Genomic DNA, 26,930 nt, shown 5'->3' on the forward strand with positions numbered 1-26,930 from the left:
CCACAGGATAGAGGATAGAAATGCCTGGGTCGGGGCTAAACCCATGAGGTCACCTCCCAGAGCTGCGGCTCAGGCCTGGCTCCCAGGTCAGCGAAACCAGGGACGGGACAGGAGACAGAGCATCAACCCTTCTGCTTTGTGACCAAGCCCAAGCCAAGTGCAAGCTGACGTGGTGAACTGAACAGAGAAAGGAGGGCTGTGGAAACCGCAGATGTGTTGTATTTACCCACAAGCCGTTCGATGCGGAAACAAACACACAACTCACAGAACTGGAGCCAGCCCAGGCCGCTACTTGCCTTTAAGTTTGTGATTGTTGTTTTGCTTTTCTCCATTTGAATAATGAATTTGGCTTCCAAGTCCTTTTCCCTGCAACACAAATAATTCAGTGTTGGTTAGGAGAGAAGAGACTGTTTTTTACAATTTGTGTTGTATTTGCTTTTTACATATGGTGGTTTGTTTTTAAATGGCACGTGAAGCACAATCTCTGATACCCACCCCCCGTCCTGAAACCTTACAAACATAAACATGAGGAACGCACAAAACAGACGCCACCATCAAAAAATTAAGACTGAAAATACTGTGTTGGCGAACCCTGGAAGAACTTCTACCTGTGAGCCAAAAGGAGTCTATGTGAAATGACAGAAACCAGGGACATTGTGTGACTCGGGAAAAGAGAAGCCCCACCCACCTGGTACAGAAGAAAGTCACCGTATCCCTCCATCCAGGATGAGAACTAAGAAGAAACAGGAGTAGTGCTCACAACCAGGTGCTGCTTCTAGAAGCAGCTAGGGCACCGCCCCCTCCCCCCACCTCCTTTCTATACCCCTCCAGAAAATGTAATTCCTAGAAGACACCAGAAAAGGAAGTTAAGAGAAATCCTAAAAAGTACAGTTCTCTGAAAGAAACGAGACTACACCCACACAATGGAGTGGGATGTCCCTGGCAAAGGAATGAGGAAGGTCTCTATGCACTGCTGTGGACGGAGGCCAGGGTTCGTTAAGTGGGAAATGTGAGGTGGAGAAAAGTATACACAGGATGCTACCACTTGTATTTAACGATAAAAAGGATAGCGTATTTATTTTTCAAAAGGTTACCTATGGAGAAAGAAGATGAAGTGGAAGAGACAGGGAGAGAAGCTAGATTTCTAGAAAAACACCTTGATCTATATAGATCATCTTTAGAATGATGAAAATAATTTACACAAAAATAAAACAAAATTATTTTTATTAAATAACCTAAAACACAAAAGTAAGTTGAAGTAAACGAACCTGTGTGCCGCATGGTGAGAAAAGACCTTGTGTGCTAATTCCTCAAGCAGGGGGAATCTAGCCTAAGGAGAAAAATAACTACAGAGCAAAGATAGTGTGGGTTCAGGAATCATATTTTTGGTGATAAGTGTAGTTATCCTGGGATTTCTGTTTGTGTATTGCGGGACAATACACGAGTAATTATGTTGCTGCAGCTGAGGACCAAGGATTTTGGTTGAAAGGAGACACAAACATCAGATTTGTTAAAAAGAAACTATCGGGCCAAAATGCAGTCACTTATGCTAAGCCCCACCAAGGTTTAATACCTTACTTAATGTAGTTTCAGCCTCACCCAGGAGTAAATCTTGAACCAATCAGTCTGGAATTTCCTGGTCTACACTAATATGGTAACCTGCCTGGTAAGACCCCCCTGCTGTCCCCAAGGGAAGCTGACCTTGCCTGAAATAATCCACTTTTTTAACTTCCTTATCACACCCTCTTTCTGCCCGTAAAAGCCTTCCATTTTGTACAGCTCCCGGAAGGGCCTTTCAACTTGCTAGGTGGGATGCTGTCAGATTCATGACTCACTGAATAAAGCCAATTAGATCTTCAAATTCACTCAGCTGAATTTTTCCTTAACAGATTGGTGAGGCTAGGTAAAACCTCTGTAGTCCTGAATCTAAGTGGGAAATGCTAACATGAACTTCATCTGAAATTGAAAAAAAAAAAAAAAAAAAAAAAAAGTACTCCCTAGCTCTGTCCTCTGAAAAGGCCTAGAATCTTACGGCCAAATTATAGTATCTAAATACCATTTTCCACTAAGGTAAGCCAGGGCTCATGGAGAAAGCCTCAATCCAAATATACAGGCGGACCTTGGAGACACTGCAGGTTCGGTCCAGACCACGGCAGTAAAGCGAATATCACAACACAATGAGTCACACGAATTCTGCTGTTTCTCAGAGCATATCAAAGTTATGTTTAAAATGTTCAATAGCATTATGTCTAAAAAAAACAAGGTACATACCTTAATTTAAAAATACTTTATTGCTAAAAACTGCTAACCATCATCTGAGCCTTCAGCAAGCGGTAATCTTTCTGCTGGTGGAGGGTCTTGCCTCAGTGTTGATGGCTGCTGACTGGAGTGGCTATGGCAATTTCTTAATGTAAGACAACAGTGAAGTTTACCTTGCCAATTGACTCTTCCTTTCCTGAACAATTTTCTCTGTAGCATGCAATGCTACGTGATAGCATTTAAACCACAGACTCAAATTGGAGTCGATCCTCTCAAACCCTGCTTTATGAACCAAGTCTGTGTACTATTCTAAATCCTTTGTTGTCATTTCAACAATCTTCGTAGCATCCTCACCAGGAGTAGATTCCATCTCAAGGAACCACTTTCTTTGCTCATCCATAAGAAGCAACTCCTCATCCATTAAAGTTTTTTCATGAGATTGCAGCGATTCAGTCACATCTTCAGGCTCCACTTCTCTTGCTATTTCCACCACATCTGCAGTTATTTCCTTCACTGAAGTCTTGAACCCCTCAAAGTCATCCATGAGGGTTGGAATCAACTTCTTCCAACACTTGCTGATGTCGGTATTTTGACTTCTTCCCATGAATCATGAATGTTCTTAATGGCATCTAGAATGTTGAATCCTTTCCAGCAGGTTTTCGATTTATGTTGCCCAGATCCATCAGAGGAATCACTAGCTATAGCAACTATAGCCTTACGAAATATATTTCTTAAAGAATAAGACTTGAAAGTCAAAATTACTCCTTGATCCACGGGATGCAGAATGGATACTGTGTTAGCAGGCATGAAAACAACATTAATCTTGTTGTCCATCTCCATTACAGCTCTTGGGTGACGAGGTGTACTGTCAATGAGCAGTAACATTTGGAAAGGAATCTTTTTTTTTTTTGAGACGGTCTCCACAGTGGGCTTAAAATATTTAGTAAACTCTGTTGTAAAGAGATGTGCTGTCATCCAGGTTTTGTTGTTCCATTTATAGAGCACAGGCAGAGTAGACCGAGCATAATTCTTAAGGGTCCTAAGAATTTTGGAATGGTAAATGAGTACTGGCTTTAAATTAAAGTCACCAACTGCATTAGCCCCTAATGGCAGTCCTAGGTGGCATCTTCTTCCAACAGAAGGCTGTTTCGTCAACCTTGATTATCTGTTCAGTGTAGCCACCTTCGTAAATGATCTTAACTAGATCTGGATAATGTGCTGCAGCTTCTACGTCAGCACTTTGCTTCACTTTGCACTTTGATGTCACAGAGACGGCTTCTTTCCTTAAACCTCATGATCCAACCTCTGCTGGCTTCAAACTTTTCTTCTGCAGCTTCCGCACCTCTCTCAGCCTTCACAGAGTTGAAGAAAGTTAGGGCCTTGCCCTGGATCAGGCTGTGGCATAAGGGAATGTGGTGGCTGGTTTGATCTTCTATCCAGACCACTCAAACTTTCTCCATGTGAGCAATAAAGCTGTGTCGCTTTCTTACCCATGTGTTCACTGGAGCAGCAGTTTCCATTTCCTTCAAGAACTTGTCCTTTGCCTTCACAACTTGGCTAACTGCTTGGCACAAGAGGCCTAGCTTTCAGCCTATCTCGGCTTTTGACATGCCTTCCCCACTAAGCTTAATCATGTCTAGCTTTTGATTTAAAGCCAGAGACGTGCGACTCTTCCTTTCACTTGAACACTTAGAGGCCACTGTAGGATTATTAAGTGGCTTTCGATATTATTGTGTCTCAGGGAAGAAAAGAGGCCCAGACGTATCATTTCCCTACCCAGCTTGTTCAATAACAACAACAATAAACTACAGGGAATATAAAGGTGGAAGCAGAACGTATAGATTAAAAAAGACTTTAGAGATATATCAACCGACTGGATCTCAGTTCACATAGAAGAACATTTTCAGAAATAATAAGACATGTAGGGAAATGTTAACACTGACTAGATATGTGATGATACTAAGGGATTATTATTTTAGGTGTGATAATAGTATCATGATGAGTTTTAAAAGGCCTTAACCTTTTAGAGACATACTGAAATATTTACAAATGAAATGATGCCTGGGGTTTATTTGAAAGTAATCTGGGGTGGGGGGCTGGGGGAGTAGAGGCAGGAGAGCGTAGCACCCTGGCCACCTCAGGATGAACAGAGACAGAACAAACACCAGCCAGAACAATGAAGCCCAAAGAGTATGTTGCAGTAAACACCATTCAAGCGCTACAGTGGACCCCCATGGCCTGGGTTAACTTTTCCAAGCCAGTTTGAGGAAGTACAGGGCTGGGCGAACAGAACACTGGCTTAGAGACAAATAAATGAAATCCCTCCTGCGTGGGTGGAGCCTCCAGTCCACCCTCCAGGTCTTGGGCGGCTCCACTGTGGACCCAAAAGTGAGAACTGCCTCAGGGACACCCTGTGTTCACGACACTGGAAAACAAACAGTTGACTCAATCACCCCGCTCCACTGCACTCAACTTCCAAAGTGTGCCCTGCCCAGCGAGAGAGCCACGCAGATTCGTTTTGTTAATGCCACAGATGCCACATCCCGGTCCCTCCCGTTGCCACCGGGGTCATTTCTCAGTCACTCATCAACCTACTGTGTCTATATCTTTCACTTTAGAACCACCAGTATTATCAACAAATACCTGCTGGGAGCACAAAACCATCCGGGGATCTCAGAGGACTAGACGTGACCACGATGGGTGCTCACACCGCCTGCCAGTTCTTTCTTACAAAACACGAAGGAATGCAGGTCATACCATGCCCATCCCGCACCCACCCCTCTCGTGGGAAGCCAGAGGGTAAGGAATTCCAGGCTCGGAGCCTTACACCTTGGGAGCAGCAAAGTTTAAAGGGCCCTCCCCAGGATCATTTATCCCAACCTGTAGGTAGCCAAGATAGTACTTGCCAAGTTTTAAATTAACATCCACTCTATAAAAATACCAGGGAAGATACTGACTGAAAGGCCATTATGTACCATTAGTGTCTTTTTTATCAGCCACTTCTGAAATCAAAACTGAAGATGCTCCAATAAAATTAAAAAACAAACAAAAAAAAAACTGGAAATGCTCGGTGGGTTTCAACGGGTCCACAACCTTGAAATGGCAGAGGCTGGGGTGTGGTGGGGAGGGGGAGGGGCAGCCTCACTTTTCTGAGGGACCACAGTTCCCTCAGCTTCTCAAAGAGCTCTGTGCCCCAAAAGACGGGCACCCCAGCTCAGACCTGTTATTCAAAGTGCAGCCCAGGCACCAGCAACCCCCAGAGCTCGAGGGATCACGGGCCCCCTGCGGACCCACCGAATGGAACCCGCTTATGACAGGAGCCCAGAAGGACCCCAACAACCCGATGCTGGGAAGCACGGCTCAGACACTATCTGAACATGATGGAGTCATATGGAGTCATAGCCGGTCTTGCAGTTACTCTCACGAAACAAACTCCACCACGTGTGATCTAGTTCGCATGCTGGGAAACGCACTTTGTACTTTGACCTTTAAGTCTTACTTGTAAAATCACATGACAGAACTGGATATAACCCCAGTCAGCTGACACTGTCTCGACTCTTTGCTCCGAGTTGTATGGTGGCTTCTGACCAAGAGCAATAAGTGCCTAATATCATCAGACCTGGGGAGTCATCTGAGTGTGGTGACACCCAGGCTCCCTCATCCTGAGCACCCAGCCAAGCTTCCAGCCCTTCCTGTACCCGGATGGTTTTCCAACATCAGTGTGGCGCTGCTGCCAACAGCTTGAAATCATTCTAAGTGACAATCACAGGCCATCAAGATTCATACGGAAGCCATCTGTTCCGGAAAGGGAAGTTCACGAATAACAATTTCCTAGACTGCTTCCTTCTTAAGCATAAACACGAAAACTGTAAGAAAAAGATGGATCTTTACTCTGAAAATAATCTCTAAGTATAGTGTTATAAATACAAGGAAGCTAGCTAGAGATTTAGCCATAGACAGCAAATCTCACTCTAGTTACTGAAAATACTTATGGAAAAGCCAATGTAATCTCCATAAAGCGGTTATGATGGCTGGAGTTATTAAACATTGAAACGAACCCTTTGGTGCATTCATCCCTGGTAGATTCCAGGAGGCCGTCAAGCTTCCAAGTATTTCAGAGATGGAAGAAAGGACAAAGGAGGCCCCAGGTTCCCTTTCCTTCCACACTCTGCCGACCTGTCCCGCTCGGGCCCCGCGTCCACTGGAGACCGGCTTCTGCTCGTGGCCTTCTCTGCACCTCCAGGGCCTCTAACTATCATAGGTGACTTGAGGGGCCACGTGACACTCCCTCTGGCAGCCTTACCTCCTGTCCCCCCCTCCCCACCCAATGGTCAGTTACCCAGGCCCATCCAATCTACCGCCGGGCTACCGACCTTGGCCACCTCTCCCACTGTCCCAGGTCGGCCACCACCACCCCTCCGGTGTCTCTTTGCCTCCAGCCTTGTCCCCTCTCATCCACCCTCCACTCTGCTGTCAGAGGGATTCTTTCCAAATACACGTGGCACCGTGTGGCTCCCCGGCTTTACAGCGACTTCCACAGGCCACAGGGTGAAGCCCGACTCCCAGCGGTACCCAAATGCCTTCTTTTTTTGGTTTTTTTGTTTGTTTTTTTTTTGTGTGTGTGTGGTATGCGGGCCTCTCACCGCTGCGGCCTCTCCCGTTGCGGAGCACAGGCTCCGGACGCACAGGCCCAGTGGCCACGGCTCACGGGCCCAGCCGCTCCGCGGCATGTGGGATCCTCCCGGACCGGGGCACGAACCCGCGCTCCCCGCATCGGCAGGCGGACCCCCAACCACTGCGCCACCAGGGAAGCCCCCCAAATGCCTTCTGACCGACCCGACCTAACCATTCCACACTATCCATGCCACCCTCCTCCTGCCAACGCTCACCCTGGCCTTCCTGAGCCTTCATTGAGCCTCTGCCCCACCCCCTAGTCACCCACCAGACCATGAACTTCTCAGGAGTGAGGACTAGGCCTACTAGGTTTACACCCCCAGGCCTGGGCACGGTGCCTCGCCTTAGAGGTGCTCACAAAACGGCTGTTGAATGTGATGGACCAACTGACTAACGCGTTGAATGGATGCTCTCCCCACCAGCTGCACTTCGCTAGGTGCATCCCCTCCTTAGGGCCACTTGCCCCACTGACCCCCTCACCACCCTTGCTTCTGGCTTTCCCACCCAGGCCCTCGGGCGAGGCTTGTCCCAGGTCCAGTCTGACTCACCCACCCTGTAAACCTTCAGGAACGCCTACGCAGCTCATCCCACCCCCATGGGCTCCACCCCTGCTGGTGTCATCTCTCCAACTGGTCTAGAGGATCGCACTTCCTCTTCACCCCACAACCTGAGCCCACCGGGCACAAAGGCAATGCTCACAACCAGCGCTCGCTCGGTCCTTTGTCTTCCAGTCTTTCAGCTGAAACACCAGGCACTGAGAGGTCCCCCAGTTCCAGGTCAATTTCCTCTGACATTTACGAAACATGGGAAATAAATCTTGACATTTCTCTCATACTGAGGAAAATAAATCATCCTAAAATATTATTTGAACACTGACTTGATAATAGAGCAAAATGAACTATGCCTCTGCCTGGCCACTTTGGTGAATTGGGTTTCTCAAGGGAAAAGTCAATTATGGTTCACTCATATAAATAAGTAATTTATTTGAAAGGTCTGGAAACTAGACCATAAGATGCTACAAATGAACCCGCTGGAATAAGTATGCTGAGTTATAGATCAATACTGAGGGGGGAGGAGGGAAGGAGAAAGGAAAAGATGTAAAATATCCAATCAGAGAAAGAGATGAATTATGTCAGCTCGCAGATACGAGAATAGGAGAAAGCTTATTAGAAAAAAATAACCCTATGTTAATTCAAACATTTTGAATATGTTTTTAAATTATTCAGCAATTCAGATTGATTCCACTCATGCAGCTGATGGTGTTTGGTCACCCCATAATAAAACAGCTGGACTGGGTGACACTGAGATTCCCAAACTGGGCCACTAGCCTAGAAGATTATAATAAGAGTGGCTTATTCACCCTGGGTTCCAAAGTGAACCAGCAGCCCCAAATTCACCTGAAAAGTTACATACTATGAACCAATATTTAACTGCCTTCATTCTGGTGGCAGAACACCCAAGAGCAAAAATTTTAAACTCTATTTTTAAAAAGAATGCATGAACATAACCTTCAAAAATTGTGAATCACTGTATTATGATATCACTTATATGTGGCATCTAAAAAAATGGTACAAATTAACTTATTTACAAAACAGAAATAGAGTCACAGATGTAGGAAACAAACATGGTTACCAAGGGGAAAAGGTGGGGATAAACTGGGAGACTGGGATTCACATATACACACTACTATATAAAAAAATAGATAATAAGGACCTTCTGTATAGCACAGGGAACTCTTCTAAATACTCTGCTATAACCTATATGGGAAAAGAATCTAAAAAAGAGTGGATGTATGTATACATACAACTGATTCGCTTTGCTGTACACCTGAAACTAACACAACACTGTAAATCAACTGTACTCCAAAAAAAATTCTTTTTAATTGTGAATCACTATATTGTACACCTGTAACTTATATATTATTGTACATCAACTATACTTCAATTTAAAAATAAAATAGAAGTACAAATTAATTAATTAAATAAAAATAAAAAGAATGCATGACCTCCATGGGTACTACTACGGAAAGAAGTCCAAGGAACACTGTTAAGTGGGGGAAAAAAATCAAGCATGCAGACGACGTCCAGTTTGCAGTCCAATAAGCAGATAAATAAAACGGAGAGAAATGCACATTTATGCTTCTAGATACACAGAACATCCCTGGACATTTCCGAAATGATAAGTGGGAAGCTGTTCGCAGTGAAAGCTGGTCACCTCTGGAGAGTACGTAGGAGCAGGACCTCAGGGGATGAGAAAATGAACTTAAACCACTTCCCGGTGGAAACTATTTCAGCGTGATTCGCTATTACTTTGATTAAAATAAGTTAGTTAATTAGAAGGCAAAAAGCCCCTGACTTTAAGCGCTGGGTGGCTCCTTGGCGCCCTGGGGTGTGTCTGGGTCCTTACAGGGCTGGCTCACCGCCCCTCCCCTCCTGACTGTCCGGCCACACAGAGGACAGCTCACCTTGGCCACAGCTCCCCCGCCGTCGCCATCCACCGCCTAGATTTGCCTCTGCCCCTCCCCACCCTCTGCATGTCCACCAGGCTCAGTGGTGTCAACATTGAACCCCAGGCCAGGTCCCCCCTCTTCGGGTAGCAGTCCTGCGCTCCAAATGCTCAGTGAGCTGCTCAGTCCCTCCACCCCGTCCAATGGCACTTCTCTTTTTCCCTTATTAGGGCTCCAGACAAAATACAGGGAACCCAATTAAATGTGAACCTCAAATAAACCAGTAATGTTTTAGTACAACTGTATCCCAAATATTGCCTGAGACCTACTCGGACTTTACTTCGGCTTGCTAACTTGCCACCACTGTGCCCCGGGTGCACCCAGCGGGCTCTCCCACTTAGATGCACGTGTACTCGCCTCCCTCCCCCAAGCCCAGAGAGTGAGCAGCCTCAGCCCCCGCCCCCCGGTGCAGTAGCGGATGCTCCATAAAGACGTGCAGCCTCGCCCGTGTCAAAGTGTGAAATCAAACTCAGGGCGGGCCAGTCTCCTGCAACCCTCTCTCCCCGGGCTACTCCTTAGCCTTTCTGGCCAGTCCTAAACACTCAAAGATCTTGCTGACCTAGCTGCTGTCCATAAAAATCACAAAAGCATCAGCTCGACTTTTGAGAAAAGCCCAAGGGTTTTTCTCCTGAAAGAAATCCAGGAGTGGCTTTTCCAGGCCATCACCCTGACTGCATCTCGGAACACACCTCGCCACACAGAGGTCAGCTGGAGGTCAGCAGCACCATGACCTACATCCTGGCCCGGAGTCTGCGCAGCACTCCTCCGCTCCCCGGGGGCTGCTCTGCAGCCAAGCCAAGGGCAGCAGTGCCGTCACAGCCTCAGATGCCAGGAGCGACTCGGGCCAAGTGAAAGCCTCCGCTGACCCCTGCCACTGCAGGACGGAGCCATCAGGCTGTGCCTTTTATGATCTTCCCTGGCCTCCAGAGGGTGTAATAAACCTAAAAAGTTAGGCAAACAGGCAACTGTTCCGGGCTGGGATCCCGGCAGAACAGACGATCGGGGGCAGCCTGGCATGCAGGGTGTTCATCGGGGTGTGCCCTTAGGGTCAGGCCCTGGGAGAGGAGGAGAGGGCAGCAGGACAGGACAGAGGAAGCAGCGAGCTGTGACCAGATCCAGGGGCAGCCCTGGCTGACCCCACAGACTGTTCTGGAGCTACGGTGGCCCCCTCACACCCCCGCATTGTGCAGCCAGGGACCAGGACCACAGGCTGCCTGGGAAAGGGGCTGGGGCCCCTGAGGGGCTGACACTGAAGGCCGTGCAGACAGCACTCCAGAGGCCGGGCGAGAAGCCCTTCGGCAAAGGATGCTCTGGGCATCAAGCACGGGGTCCACCACCCCAAGTCCCCTTAAATCGATGCTGCAGAGGGTGCTGACGAGCAGCAGCTTCAACCACCCCCACTCCCTAGCAGAGAGCGAGGAGCTGGGGCTCCCAAGCCAGAAAGAAGGCAGACACCTGCTTTCAGTTTTCCGCTGAAGGAAGGACAGCCCAACAATCAGGAGTGTCTCAATACAAACTGAGCTGCCCTGAGATGTGCAGAATCATCACCGAGGAGGTTTAGCCCGAGGCCGACGGATCCCTATCTAGGATGCAGCAGGGGGAGATTTATGTATTCCTTCAGTCCACGAATATCAGTGAGACCGTCAAATGCCAAACAGCACTCTCTCTGCACAGGGATAAAGTAGTAAACAACACAGACAGAGTATTGTCTGGAGTCTTCATTTTAGTGAGGGGGTTAGAAAAAAATAAATACAATACCATTTTAGATACTGGTAAGTGCTGGGAAGAAATGAAAGGGTGTCATGGGCTAGGACTGGGGGCAGAGGCAGGGGGAGGCAAGTCGTCGGAGAAGACCTCTCCAAGGGGGCGGCGAGTGAGCCAACGGCCGACTGGAGCGAGGCAGGGATCTGGGAAGGGCACAGCAGGTGCAGAGGCCCCGGGGCAGGAGCCAGCCAGAGGCCTGGGGGAAGAGCAAGAAGGCCAGCGGGCCTGCAGGAGAGAGAGCAGGGAAGCAAGACGAGATGAGAAAGGGGGTAAGGGCCAAATGATGCCAGTCCTCGCAGGAACTGAGATGCGACAGGAAGCCACAGACTCGGGAGGTTGTGTGCACAGGGGTGGCAAAATGCTTCTATATTTTTAAATGATCCTCCGGCTGCTGCTCAGACTCTGGAGGGGGGAGAGTAGGGCAAGGAGACCAGTCAGGAGGCTAGTACAGGCCACATGGGAGATGCTGGAGCGGGGATGAGAGCAGAGACGCATCCAAAAGACAACTCGGCCAGATCTGGTTTTCCAAACCCTGCCAAGCAACAGAATAATCTGAAGAGCCCAACCCAGACCTCCCAAAAGAGAATCTCCAGGATGGGGACCAGGCATCTGTATTTAACCTCCTAGGAGATACTGATGACCACGCCGGTTTGGGAGCTGCTACCCTCGTTGCCCAGTGATGCCCTCCTCAACTCTGAGAAGCTGGGATTCTAAAGAATGTGGAAGCCTAACTGCCTTTCAGCTCCTTCTGAGACACGCTTTGCTCAGTGGTCTCGTCCCTTCCTCAGAATCCCCAGTTCCAGAACAAAAATCCAGAGCAGGGCTGTGCCTTCTGCTGGGTCCAGCTGGGGCCTCTCTTCTGAAGTCTATAACACCAAAGCACAGAGAGACACCGTTACGTGCGGAGAGAGAGAGTTAGGTAGCAAAAGAGCATGAAAACTTCTGATCCAATTTGCAGTAAAAAAGAAAGAAGGGGGGTTTCCCTGGTGGCGCAGTGGTTGCGCGTCCGCCTGCCGATGCAGGGGCCACAGGTTCGTGCCCCGGTCCGGGACGCGGAGCGGTTGGGCCCGTGAGCCATGGCCGCTGAGCCTGCGCGTCCGGAGCCTGTGCTCCGCAACGGGTGAGGCCACAGTAGTGAGAGGCCCGCGTGCCGCCAAAAAAAAAAAAAAAAAAAAAAAGAAAGAAGGGAAGGGAAGGGAAAATAATATGTGCATACACCGAGTAACTATTTTCCCAATTCCCCTAAAGAAGGCACATAACTAGTAGCATTCTAGAAGCACAGGAGCAAAGTTAATTCATGGCATATAATGAATGCCTTACTCCGGGCACTGCGCTTAATTCTGTCATGGAACCCTGGTCCCAGTTAGGAAAAGCTGGTAGATAGCTCAAGAATTTCATACGTTACAAAACTCAAGCCCCAAACCATGAAGGACTAAATTTTGCTTGAGACTGAAGATGACAATGACACTTTCACAGGGAATTTTGGACACGCTGCACGGGGAGCACCTGGGGCCCAGGTGCTGAAGGCGAGAGGAGGCTCAGTGACAAGAAGTGTGGGCTCAGGAGCCCCCACCACCTGGTCTCAGCCAGAGAGAAACAGAGGCCTTGGAGGTTAAGTGACCGGCTCAGAGTTGCTCCTACAGTCAGCACTGGGAAAGGCTGGAGGAATTAAGCCACAGAGAACCGCCGAGGGCACACGAGCACCCCCTAACCTGATTTCAGCTATGTCCTCCTGAAGGTAGGAGCACGGGATCCCAGGGGGCTAGGTCAGCACGTTTAAGGGGTTCACGGGAAGATTTAGTCTAAACAGGCGCAGGTCACCAACTGCACCACGCGCCGGATGGGGGAGCGCAAGAAGCCCATCCAGCCTCAGCACCACACACACGTGTCACCCAAGCTCCCTGCCACATTCCAAACTAGCCCTTCTGCCAGCACACACAAAGATCCCCCCGCTGGTCTCTCTGCCTGGAAGGTACTTTTCTCCTCCATCTCACTTATCCTTCAAAACACTTACAGATGTCTCCTCCTCCAGGAGGCCTTCCAGAACAAGCCCCAGCCAATATCTCCTGTGTGACGGCCCACCACTCACCACATCTGCTGTGTGACAGCCCACAACACACCACACCTGAGGTGCGATAGCCCATCACTCACCACGGCAGTTTCCACTTTCTACCCACTTACTGCTGGGCCACTACATTTTGTCTTCTCCACCAGTCTAGATGCTTCCTGAAGGCAGAGATAATGCCCTGCTTTTGATACATCCCACAGTATGTAGACTGTCTTTATGTACAGCAAGCACTTGGATCAATGAATGAACGAATGAATAAGCAAATGAAAGAATGAAACACATGAACTGAAAACAAGACAGTTTTCTTAAACTCAAGCAATAAAGTGAAGGAAATGCTTCCAAGTTTACTACACGTTTTCAATTTTTAAATGCAGATGAGTTTTGCCCCATAAATACTGGTTCACTTGGCAGATGTTAACTCCAAAGGCAGACACGAAGCTCACTCTCCCCGCAGACCCACAGCTGTGACTCTGACTCCAAGACCAAGGCACAAGGACCTTCTGTCTCTTTTGAGTCACAGGAAAGAGGAAAAACAAGGATGTGCATGTGGCCAAACTTCTTCAATGTGCTTCTCCAAACACACAAGCAACATATTCATAAACAAAAAGTGGACGTTTAAAAGAGGTGGTGTAATGGAATATTGAGAACGTAAGAACATCTATTAATACTTTTGTTTTCCTGTGTTCAGACATTAAATCAACTACTGAATGCCCAAAGACATCCTAGTTTAGTGCTGCAGCCCCATGAAATACAAAGTTCTCTCCGCTCTTTACCCACACCATCACTACGACGCTCCTTCCAGATTTACCTCTATTTTAGAAAAATGTTCTCAGTGGCAGCCTTTGAAAAACAAAAAAAATACAATAGCTGGCCTGTAAAGAGAAGACTGATTCCTTTTACAACATTGCCAGCTAAGTATACCAGATAGAAAGGTGTGCTATGAATTACTAAATTGCAGGACTTTTTCTCTAGAAGACTTCACTTGGAGTCAGAGTGGAATAAGATGCAATCTTGGGTCTCGAGTAGCATTTCCACCAAGCCCTGCATCTGGTGTTGCCCAGCAGAGTGGGTTAATCATAGTGGGGGGAGCATTAGGCTTCGGGAGCTGGGTGCATATCCTGGTTCTTAGTAGCTCCGTGACTTCCGCACTTCATTTAACTTTGCTGAGCCTTTGTTTCCTCCTCACCTGTAAAAGTTCTGAGCTTCCCTCACATGTAATTTTTTGCTGGAAGACGTGACAGAGGAAAGCAGGCCCCACAAGGCCAGGCACCAGCAGACCACCAATGTGCTCTTTCATTTCTACCACAAATCCAAGATCCATCCATTTATTCAACAAACGTTCACTGTGCCTCTCCTGCCCTCTGGGAACTTACATTCTAGTGGGACGATTCATTTTAACAAAACCTTTGCAATCCTTTCCCAAAATAGGTGGAAATGGAGGAAATCCAGAAAATATATTTTGCCAAATTTTCTAGCCAGATCTCACAAAAATGAGGAACTACCATGTAGCTGATCTTCGTAAATTTTGTTTATAAAATGCTTATCTTGGGCTTCCCTGGTGGCGCAGTGGTTGCGCGTCCGCCTGCCCATGCAGGGGAACCGGGTTCGCGCCCCGGTCTGGGAGGATCCCGCATGCCGCGGAGCGGCTGGGCCCGTGAGCCATGGCCGCTGAGCCTGCACGTCCGGAGCCTGTGCTCCGCAACGGGAGAGGCCACAGCAGAGGAAGGCCCGTATACCACAAAAAAAAAAAAAAAAAAATGCTTATCTTCATCAACACAATCCAGAGGCCACAGTTCATAAAAAAAGACACGAATATCGGAAACACCAAAATTCCTTCACTTATTTTTAAATACCTGTGAATTATGTCTAGTTATTCTGACTTAATCCACACTGTCTGACCTGAAGACGTGACACACGCTGTCCTTCCTGCACCGTGGCCAGCAGCTCCCTCCCTGTCCCCCTTGGCACGCGTGCAATGCTCATTCATATATTAAATTAATGGGAGCAACAGCGGCCAGAGGCAGGACTAGGTCAATGGACAAACACACGTCTCCCCTTTACGAGGCTCTCTGGGGATGCAGAGATATATGATCAGTTCTTGCCCTTCAACAGCCCACGATCACCCACCGTGGGTGAGAGCAAACAGGCTGTAAAAGCAAAGCCAGCATGGGGGTGGGGTGAGTGGCAGGGAGGCCGGACCAAGGAGACGGGGCTTCAGTCGGTATCGTAAGTGAAACAAAGTCGGCCCAGAAAAGAGGCCCAATCATTACCTCAACAACACCCACGTTTTTATACTGGGAGAGAGGAGGCAGGGCGCCAGAAAGTTTCACCTGCAAAACATCAGGGCATCAACAGAAGAGCAGACTGACCTTAGTGGGGGCATCCGGTCCCTGGAGCACATGTAGTCAATCACCTCCCAGCAAGGCCTCCCACCCCAGGGCTCTCCAGGGGCTTTAGAGCCGCTGATGCCCAGCTGCACCCCATACTCATTAAATCCGACTCTCTGGGGTGGTAAGCCTCAGCTTGAAACCGGAGGCCCGTGTCCCAACCTCCTGCTGAATGTTTCAGAGGGACACGCTGGGGCTCACCCATACTCAGATATCACCACCAAAGCCTGAAAAGGAAAACAAACCATGACCTGGACCTGTGAGAAACCAGGCGAGAGAGAGGGAAACAGACCAAGCAGGCCACCAAAACCCCAGGCAAAGGAGAAAACGCCCCCCGCCCCCGCCCCGCGCGGGCAGGCAGCGTGCTCAGGGCTGCAGCTGAGGTTCGGGTCCGAAGAGCCGGGCTGAGGTTCTGCATCTGTAACCGACCAACCCTGTGAGAACCACTAGGCCTGTCCACCCGTCCCCACACCTGCCTCCGAGGGGGTGCCAGGTTCAGAGGGCAGACCCCACGTCCGTGGCGGACTACTAAGCCTCGCAGGCACAGACGCTGTCCTTACTCAGCGCCCCCGGCAGAGCCCACAGAAGCTCCCTGCCGAGCCGCATCTCCCAGGGGCGCCCGCCCCCACGTCCCCTCTTTTCTGATCTACGTGGCAACCAGGAGAGGACCCGCATCTCTAAGCACTCAGTGAAATTCACAGATGCTTGTGGCACAACAGTGGGACGAGCGAAGGACACTCAAAGATGACACCTCCCCAAAACAAAAACAGACAACACTGACACTGTAGGGAGGTGGGGAGGGGAAACGTGTAAAGTGAACAACAGTCTTAAACGAAACAAGGAAAGGAGGAAGATTTTTAAACCTCCATTCTAAACCAGAAGTTTTACAATGGCATCCCAGGGTGAGGGCTGGTACACGCCGTGTTCTAAAACACCTATCGGGGGAGGGATAAATTAGGAGTCTGGGATTAACAGACACACACTACCATACATAAAGCAGATAATAAACAACAAGGACTTACTGTACAGCACAGGGAACTATATTTGATATCGTGTAATAACCTATAATGGAAAGAATCTGAAACAGAATATACAGCTATACATATAACTGAATCCATTTGCTGTGCACCTGAAACTAACACAACATTGTAAATCAACTATACTTCATAAAAAATTATAAAAATAAATAAAACATCTTTAATTCATTGTATTTTTAAAATCAGAAGGTTTTACATACAAATCTAGGTTTCCGACTTCTCTGGAAGCATCCACAGGAGAGCAGGGCCTGCTCCCCGCAGGGTCCCACCAGCCCGCTCCTCTCCTGGCTCCCCAAACCTGGGAGCCGAGACACCCTCAGCCCCCCACCTCCACCACCCCCCCCCAGGAAACCCAGAGACTTCACAGAAGGGACTGTGCCTCTAACAGCAAAATCCTTTTTATAAATTACGAACTGGCAGCAAATTTAAAGGATCTGATCGTGGTTTCTCAAACGTCATGCGCTTTCTGCTGGATTTCATTACCTCCCCCAACCCATGGTGCCTGGACAGGGGACAGAGCCATGGAAATGCTGGCAGAGGCCTCGAAACTAATCAAGCTGACTTTTAACAACATATGATTTCACTCAGCCAGGAGCAAATAAGGTTTGATTTGTTCAGGTATTGAGGATTTATTAAAGAAACCACCAGCCAGGGCTTTCTCTCTCATTTCCTTCTGTCTTTTCAGCGTGGGCTGCACCCTCCTTAATTCTCACGACTCCTTGACAGTATCTTCACCCCTGCGTGAACTCAAGACACCTTTGGAAGAATGAAGCTGCCCTTCCCCGGAGCTGTAATGCGCGTGTAGCATTCTAACGTTCTTTATTCGAGAATTCATCCCAGATGCCTTGAAATTGAATACTCTACCACAATTTACAGGCAGAAATAAGAGCAATCACCTCATCATCAAGCCAGAAAGACCTGAGGTAAGAAAGCCCTCTGATACCCCCAGGCTTTTTGCAATAAAACAGAGACAGCAAAACAGGTCTGGCCTCATCTCTGTGGCTGGCTGAGCAGGGAGTCCACGCACAATAAAGCAGGCCCCTCCTACGCAGCCACACAGGGCGGAAGGAGGTCTCAGGTTGCACCTGGCCAAGACCTACACCTCTAGTTTGGACGTCATTTCAAAGGCAGAGGGGAGGAGGGGGCGAAAGCCAGCCCTTCCATAAGGAGTCTCACTGATAACGGGATGACATCAGGGAGCAGTTCTGCTTCTGTTTCACTCGAGTCTTCAGCTCTCAAGTGTCGCCTTCCTGTTCTTTGATGATTAATCAAGCTTTTTCATTCGGCCTCCACTCTGCTGCACACTTCGATGCTGCCTCTGAGCCCCTCACGTTCCATGGCTCTGCTGTTGGCATTTTCAAAGCTTGACAAACCCGGTTCAGCATCTGAAATAGGAGGCTCTCCAACAGGAGCGCAGAGACCTGGCCCCAGACTTCCCACAAGTCACACAGGGAAGGGACTTGAGAACAGCTGTGTCTGCCTCTGAGGTTAAATGAGTGGATAAAATCACATCACGCTGAAGCCACACAGAGAAAGCAAACTGCTGGTCTCGTTCTAGCAAATGCAAAATTAACATACAGCCACAAGGAACTGCTCTCGGCCCTCACGTGAGGCCTCTGAACCTCCACGTGCTGTTCCCTCCACCGGCTACACCTGTCCTCCACGGCCGATGCCCACTGCAGGCCCAACTGAGCCGTCTCTCCCTCCGAGGGCCTTCCCCCAACACCCCAAGTCTCAGTGAGACCCCAACATGGGCTTCCACATGCACCACAGGACCTGGTCCCACAGAGGCAAAGTCTGTGCCAGGCTGTTGGCCCACCGTATCCCCAGTATGCAGCCCAGCAGCTTTTCATGGTTTGGGGGGCTCTGGAAGATCAAAACCATTTTCATAATGGCACCAGGACATTATTATTTGCCTTTTCACTCTCACTCACGACTGCCCAGTGAAGTTTTCCAGAGGCTCCAAGGTGTGTGACGACGGGTCATTCTGATGGCTGAGGGACTGTGTGCTTGTGTATTCTTCTGTTCTAAAAAAAGTCTGTTTTAATTTCTAATGTGGTAAAGATATCAATATAACCCACAAAAACAAAAGCTCTTCGGGGTCAACAATTTTTAAGGGATTCCCAAAACTCTGAGAACTGCTGGTCTAGCACAAGGCCTGGCATACACCCCAGCAGAGTTTAAATACTTTATGAATTAATCAATCAATCAATGATGGGGAGACGAAACCTCTATCAATACACTGATGTCTACTTTGTAGTCTGGTATGGACAAGGATGGAAAAGAGAGGTGCCCAGGGATCAGTTCACTCTTTCCTGGTTAAGAAGGGAAAGAAACAGATTCCCCAGCTGGTTGGCTGGGTGGTAGGTGGATGGCTGGGCAAGGAGATGAGTGAGTGGGTAGATGGGGGGGTGGGGATGTATGGGTGGAAGGATGGATAGGTGGATGGATGGGTGGGTGGGTGGATGGATATAGGTGGATGGATGGGTGGGTGGATGGCTGGTGGCAGAGCAGCTAGGCGGGAAAGTGGGTCCACTCCAACTGCAATGCACTAGTTCCCACCCCTCTACGTTCAGTCACACCTGATGGCCCCCCAGATCAGCCTGGCAGCTGTCAGTCTCACTCCCTGGCTTTCTAACACACAAATCTCATCATGTGACACCCATTTGTAAATTGGTTCCCTTTATCTACAGAATCAGCTTTAAGTTAAATTATTTTAGAGCAGTGGAAAGGAAGAAACAATAATAACGTCCAGACAGCACAACCTCCAGAATCTGGACCTCTCACCTCTCCGCCCCTGTGCTCACCAGCCAGCTGAAATTTCAGCAGTGTCTCACCACTGCAGCTCCCCAATCTCACTCCACAGTTTAGGGGCTCTGGACACTTTCTGCTTAAAATGCCATTGCCCGCCTTGTCTGCCTGGCCAGCTCACTGTACAGAGTCCTGCCCTCCGTCACAGAATCCTCCAGGATGCTCCTCCCAGCCCTGAGAAGGAGCTACACTAACACCTCTACACCCACACACCACCGTGCCCTGAACACCCATCGTCACCCACAGAACAGGGGACATTCTCTTTGTGGCTACTGCTCCCACTAGATCGTGAGCTACTAGAAAGCAGGGATCATGCCCTTGCTCATCTCTGACCAAAGAAAAAAGCCCGATAAAAGCTCAGTGGGGCTTCCCTGGTGGTGCAGTGGTTGAGAGTCCTCCTGCCGATGCAGGGGACACGGGCTCGTGCCCCAGTACGGGAAGATCCCACATGCCAAGGAGAGGCTGGGCCCGTGAGCCATGGCCGCTGAGCCTGTGCGTCCAGAGCCTGTGCTCAGCGGGAGAGGCCACAGCAGTGAGAGGCCCGCGTACCGCAAAAAAAAAAAAAAAAAAAAAAAAAGGAAAAGCTCAATGGCCAGACAGATGCCAAGGTCACCAGGAAAACACCTGCTCTTCACCATGCGAAGCCTAGGCAGACCTCAAAGCTCCATTTCTGCCATAATGTCTACCTGTAGACTTGAGGTCACGTTGATTTTCCTTTCTCCAAACACATACTGTCCTTTATTATCTACACAGAGAACCTAATACTTGGTGACGAGTGGACAAAGTCCACTCATTGCTGAGTTATGTAAGATTCTGCTCCATCATCACAGTATTCATGGGAAATCCGAAGAGGTAAAACACAAAATTATAAGTTACCACTGATTGTGCTTACTCTGTGCAAGCACTTCACAGCCATTAATTCCTTAAGCCATTAAAATAACCTTACCAATAAGGTAATATTGTCCCCATTATACAGATGAGGAAAGAAGAGACCAGAAGACTAAAGTATCCTTTAGAAAACCATGTGGGTAGTTCGTGGCAATGCCAGGATGCAACCCTGGGACCATCTGATTTACCTACCCTTCAACACCCATGCCTCTCTTGCACCTTCACTGAGCACTCTGTGAAAGTCTGGGATTACGGGGCAGTGAAAGCTCTGTCTTGCTAATTTAATCCAGCCACAGTCCAAAGGTATGCCCTGCAAGGAAAAGCTCACACACACAAAAAAGCAGTTTCTCGTACACAGAGAGCACTTACTGTCTGCTGAATGAGGGTATGAATGAATAAGAAATGGCAAATCAATAACTACAAGCACGGTCCAAAGGCTAAAGGAAGATGGTAGAGAAAATAAATCAGATTCATCTAGGACTGATTATCAATAGCTGTCTCTCAAAAGTCAGAGTAGAATAAAAGGAAGAGGGGAAAAGACGGTAAAAGCAGAAACAACCACAAAATCCTCTGACTTTTTAAAATCAAAAGAGAGAGGAATTCCAGCCAAGATCAAATTAGAGACAATCAAATCAGTTTCAGAGCACTTATGTTCCAGGAAAGAAAGAATAAATTCCTTCCACTGGTCCTTTAATTCATTTATTATTCATCAGAAAGGACAGAAAATCTGAAAGCTGTTTGTTAGCAGAATGTACAGGCTAAGTTAACACTGGAAATAAGGTTCTCTTGGGGAAAAGCCCCATCAAGGATTAAAGGTCCCCACCTGTCCTTTGCATTGACAAGTGGAACAATTAATCCAACCAAGGTGTTAACAGCTCAAACAACCAAGGACACCAGGAGGCAAAATTCCTCAATCCTTTGAGTAGACAGAGGTACTGGGGTGGTGGGCGGGGCAGTTACCTATTCTCATCCTTAATATATCAGTACAGTCAAAGTTGACCCTAAGAACAAGAAAAGCTAAATTAAAAAGGAGATATTTTACAAGACAACTAAATGCCTTGTGTGATCTTGGACTGAATCTTGGATCAGAGAAAAAGACACTATTGGGCAACTTGGGAAATCTGGATGAATCAGATCAGTGGATAATACTGTATCAATGTTACTCGCCTGGTGTTTAATTATCCTACAGCTGTATAAGGTGAAAGACACACGAGAACTCTGCACTATTTCTGCAACTTTCTGTACATATTTCAAAATGAAAATTTTTTTAAAAAGAAGAAAAACATCTCAACTGGATCATCATATATGAGCACCGGCCCAGGACTCCTGACATTTTTCTCACAGTTAGTTGCCCTTCTATCTGGTCAAGCAGAGATAGCTCGTATAAAAACACTAACTTTACGGAAAAAAAGCCAACAGACCAAAACCCAATATTTTTGAAAGCTTTATCTCTGCAACTTGTTTCACTTCCAAGCTAGTCTCCATCACCTTGAATCAGTTTTTCTGGAAAGCTCCCTGGGGAACTTGAAGTCCCACTTAGAGGGAACTCAAAAAGTGATTTACCTGTGCCCCAAGCTGAGTCACTGTGATGGCTTAGACTCTGTTTAATAAATCCTGAAAATAAGAATCAGTAGGTGCGCTCAGGCAAGAGACCATGAAGCCACAAGAGCTTAAGAAATCAAGGTCCTGAGAGTGGGGGATCCCATGGTGGACTCAGAATCCTAGACTCTTTGAAGCTGAAAATTCTCATTCTAAGCTTTATTTATCCTCTTGGGATCATAAGCCCCACCCTTCACCCCCAGCTTCCAAGAGAAAAGAAGACTGACTTTCTAACAGTATCCTAATTTCAATTTTCCCTCATGTAGAAAAATCACATTTTACCAAGTTCTGCTCTGAATAATAGATTCACTACACTAGTGTTTTCAAACTGCCGATCATAAATTCAGTTTAGTGGATAAAGACCATCTTTTTTTTTTTTTAAATGAAATAGTAGAGAGTAGAAACATCAGCATGCATTGGGCTGATAAAGGTCTTACTGCAGATGTTTTAAATGCATAGTCCTGTACAATCATCATCAATCTTCCAAAGTACAAATGTCCTTCATTTTAAACGTGATTAATCCTTTTTCACTAAGTCAGAAGGGAAAAAAAAATGTTTTAAATGAATCTTGTATTCACAATAACTTTTATTAGAAAATCTGAAATGTGTTCCCATAGGCAAAAAAAAATAAAATACTGTTGCAAACTGAAGTCAAAAACTTTTCCTGCAAAGTATTTCCCTCAGATATATATTCATTACAAAGAGGAAAAAACATAACAATACAGTGGAGAAACCCAGCAAACACCACCTTGACCAAGGGACTGAGGTGGACATCACCAGTAACAAGACATACTGGCATTATGACCCCCCCCATGATAGGAAATGAAGGACACATATGTGGCTTTCTTGCCAAAACTGCATAACTTCAGTTTAATCATGACAAACTGTGGGAGAAACCCAAACTGAGGGACATTCTACAAAATAACTGACTGGCACTCTTCTGAGACTTAGAAACTATCACTGACCAGAAGAGATTAAGGAGACATGGCAACTATATCCAATGTGGGATCCTGCACCGGCTCCTGGGACAGAAGAAGGACGTTCTCAGGAAAACCATGTCCAGTTACCAGGGCTGCACCACGCTGATGCCTTGGTCCTGACAACTGCACCGTGGTTACGTAAGACACTGATGTTAGGGGAAGCTGAGTGAAGCATATATGGGAACTTTACTGTATAATTATTTCAAGTTAAAAAAAAAAAATCCTTTTCTAAAGGAACAAGAGTGTTCTGTCCCATAAACTATGTATCATTGAAACACAGTGTTTAACCTCCAATTCTCTAACCTTAAGAGATAAACATAACACGTATTTGATGTGTAATTTGTGTATAATTAACTTAATACACAGGGAAAGCCTGAAGCTGTCCTTTACCCAGGCTCTTCCTCAGCTCTCTTCTACCTCCCCAGCCTAATACCCAACAGGAGGATCATCAAAATTCCCTTATGCTCACGGGAGCAATGTGAGGTATCCCACAGATGCTGGGCTTCGGATCCCGGATTCCTTATAAGCATCCACATACTGAAAGACTAGGGAGGAGATGACAGTTATTAATGCAACAAATATCTTCTGAGTACCTATCTCTGCCAGGCACAGTTCTAGGCCCTAGGGAAACAGCCACAGACAAATCCAACAAGGTTACCAGCTCTCACGGAGTTTATGTGCAAGAAGCAGAGAGACAAGAAACAAGAAAACAAAAATCCTTTCACATGCATACACATGCCCACGCACGTGTGCACACGCGCGCGCACACACAAACTCAATAATGGTAAATGCTGTGAAGCCAGAAGACCAATGCAATGTGATAAAGGCTTCTCAGAAGAAGTGACATTTGAACCGGGACCTGATCTTTCTCTGATCCCCAGTTTCTTCATCTATAAAATTGAGCTAAAAATATTCACCCCGTGGGACTGTTGTCAAGAATTAAATTAGATAATGATGGCATAAGATTTAACAGAATTCCTAATAAGTTAAGTGAGTGGCTAGAAATAGTCACTGGGGACAAAAATTACTTGTCAACACCATTACGGTGAAAGCACTTTCTCAGCTGACTTTAAACTCTACACATCCCACTGAAATTTGCTCCAAGTGTCTATGAGTAGATTGCTGATCACAGAAAGTTATTTCCCCTCCATAGCAACAATGAATAATGAATATACTTGGAAATGGACAGAGCAGGAAACACACATGCTCAGCCCAGAGTGGGTGAGAGTGAAGGAAAGCTCCAGGCCCCGCCGGCAGTCGTGCCTGATGTGAGTCACTGGGCCGAATCCAAGGGAACAATGACAACCTTCCCATGAAGGATTTCTCCATACCGGTCTCTGTAACTGCAGTGGGACAGAAGGCAGTCCAGGCCACGGAAATCAGCCAGAGGCTCCGCCCTGGGGAAGGGACTGGGCGTGGTGGGGCACTGTCACATCTCCCCCAGGCCGTAAGTCTAACCGTAATGTATTTCCTTTCATAAAACAGGACTCAGCAAGACTGCATCCCAATTCCAGGACCCACAAAAATAGAAAAAGCTATTGAAATAATTTAGGAAGTTGATTACGAAATGAGAATGTGTAGGCTAAATCAGCTCAGACCAGAGTGCTATCTATGTACTGCACAAATGGACATTTCTAAATAACCTCACACACACACACACACACACACACACACACACTCCATCTCTCTCTCACACACAATGCCATGAATAAAATAAAGCAGCAGAAGTTTAATATCGAATTATACTTACTAAATACTCTAAGTCACTGAAGAGTATTTTTCAAACTTCTGGTACACACATATGTAAGTGCACTATACACATAGATATTTTTAAATTTTGTGTATGAAAAAAACTTCATCAGTCACTTGTTTCATGTTACTTGTCAAGTCCACCTAAAAGAAAGGAAAAATCCTCCATATGCTCCAAACTCCATGAATCAGGGTCAGCGCCAGCACAGCGCTCCCCGGGGAATCTCCCCTGTGGCCCACGCTACCCCCTCCTCCTGGTCCCAGAAACCACTGCACGCTCTCTAGCCACCCCTACTTCCCTCCCCTGCCCATGTAGCCTCCTTTCTCCAACCTCCTAACTCCCTACGTGTTTTCTTTTCCTCTTCTTTAAAACAAATACACACACACACACACACACACACACACACACACACACACACACACACTTCTCTGCCAGGCCCAGGTTTGCGATGCCCAGGTGAGGGCTAGGGTCTGAGCGCCTCACACAATCAGTAAAGGAGATTAGATTTTATTACAGGAGCCAAACTGCACAGGTGAACAGGGGTGAGCTCTCTCCTTCCTTTAATCCCTCTGTTAACTGGAAGGGCAGCTACAGGTGCTACCTCCAGGCCCCCACCGCCAGCCTCCCACCCCCAACCCCGCTAGCATCCCCTCCCACCCCTCAACTAAAACAGTTCCCTCCAGAGACAGGAGCCAAACACCTCTCCAGCCAGCTGGGCTCGGACCTCGACCTGCAGCACCTCCGATGCTGGTGACCCCCTCTCCTCTCCCTTGATGACCAAGACGTTCACTCTCCTGCTTTTCTCCCTTCTTGTCTCCACTGCCTGGCCCTCCACTCCTGTCTGCTTTAGTTGTCAGTATCAGGTGATTATAAAAAACAATAGCAGCTCTGATTTGTTGAAAGGATATTACATGCCTGGAAGTATGCTGAACACTCTCTCTATATACACCCTTCCATCTAATCCCCTCAACAACTTATGCACTATCATTTTACAGCTGCGGCTCTCACATGCTGTGGCTTCAGTAGCCTTTTACAACTCTTAAACATAACTGAAGAGCCTAAAGAGCTTTTATTAATGTTGATATACCCATTTATAGTTACCATATTAGAAATGAAAACTGAGAAATGTCTGACACAGAATGTACAGCACACAGACTCTCAACATCATCACACATCATGTAGCTTCTGGAAAACTCCACAGTACCCTCGTGAGAGACGAGAGTAAAAACAGCAAATATCTTACTATGGGTGTGAAAACAGTTCTGACTTTGTAAACCCCCTAAAATAGGCTCAGTGTGTCCCAGCTGGCCATGGACCACACTCAGAGAATCCCTGTTTACAAAAGAAGAAACTGAGCCCAGGAGTAAAACCAACCTGCCCAGGTCACTCGGCCAGCTACTGACAGCTCGGTCTTAACCCAGGTCATGCAGTTCTGCTATCCCACCCCTTCGTGGTCCTCCTCAGAGACAACATTCACTGCCACCACAGCCGCTATCACCTTCAAGTGACCCACCTCCAAATGTGCACCTGCAGAGCTGATAACTCACCTGAGTTCCTACTGCCTGCATCCCCCACCAGCATCCTGAGCCAACCCAACTGACCACCATGGCCCTCCACCCCGACAGGCTCATCCCGCATCCTGACCTTGGCAAAGGTCATTCGTCCACTTAATAGGGCCCCAAGCTGTTCAGTCATCTGACTCTTTGCCTCTCTATGTCCTACTGATTGGTCTTCAGAATGTCTCTTGCAAACGTAAAAGACAGGATATAAGATAGTTATACGTTATGCTGCTACACAGACAGGAAAAAAAGACTGGATTTAAATGCACCAAAACTTTAGGAGGGGTCATCTCTGGATCCGTGGAATTATGAGCCATTTTCAATTTGATTTCTTTGGTACACTTTTCAGCACACGTTTTTTTACAAGCATACATTATTTTCACAATCAGAAAATACCCTAAAGGTTTTTTCACGGTTTTGTTTGTAAGTTTCATCCTTTGACTCGTCCTTTCCTGTTACTTACAACGCCAGCCTGGTCCAGAATCCCATCCCTACGGGTCATACTCCAGTTCTCTGAATGGTCTGCCAACACTGGCCTCTGCCCACTCAAAAGGACATCTGAGGGCTTCCCTGGTGGCGCAGTGGTTGAGAGTCTGCCTGCCGATGCAGGGGACACGGGTTCGTGCCCCGGTCCGGGAAGATCCCACA

General features: G+C 47.4%; 1 protein-coding gene across 1 annotated transcript in view; it reads right to left on the bottom strand.

Moving 5' to 3' along the window:
* KIF16B (kinesin family member 16B) overlaps positions 1-26,930 on the bottom strand; it is a 293,074-nt gene that overhangs the window by 258,168 nt on the left and 7,976 nt on the right. Inside the window, exon 2 of the mRNA XM_024123350.3 lies at positions 297-366. Coding sequence (XP_023979118.2) covers positions 297-366 — 70 coding nt within the window. The remainder of the gene's footprint in view (positions 1-296; positions 367-26,930) is intronic.

Source organism: Physeter macrocephalus, chromosome 14 (genome assembly GCF_002837175.3).
Source record: "Physeter macrocephalus isolate SW-GA chromosome 14, ASM283717v5, whole genome shotgun sequence".
NCBI lineage: Eukaryota > Metazoa > Chordata > Mammalia > Artiodactyla > Physeteridae > Physeter > Physeter macrocephalus.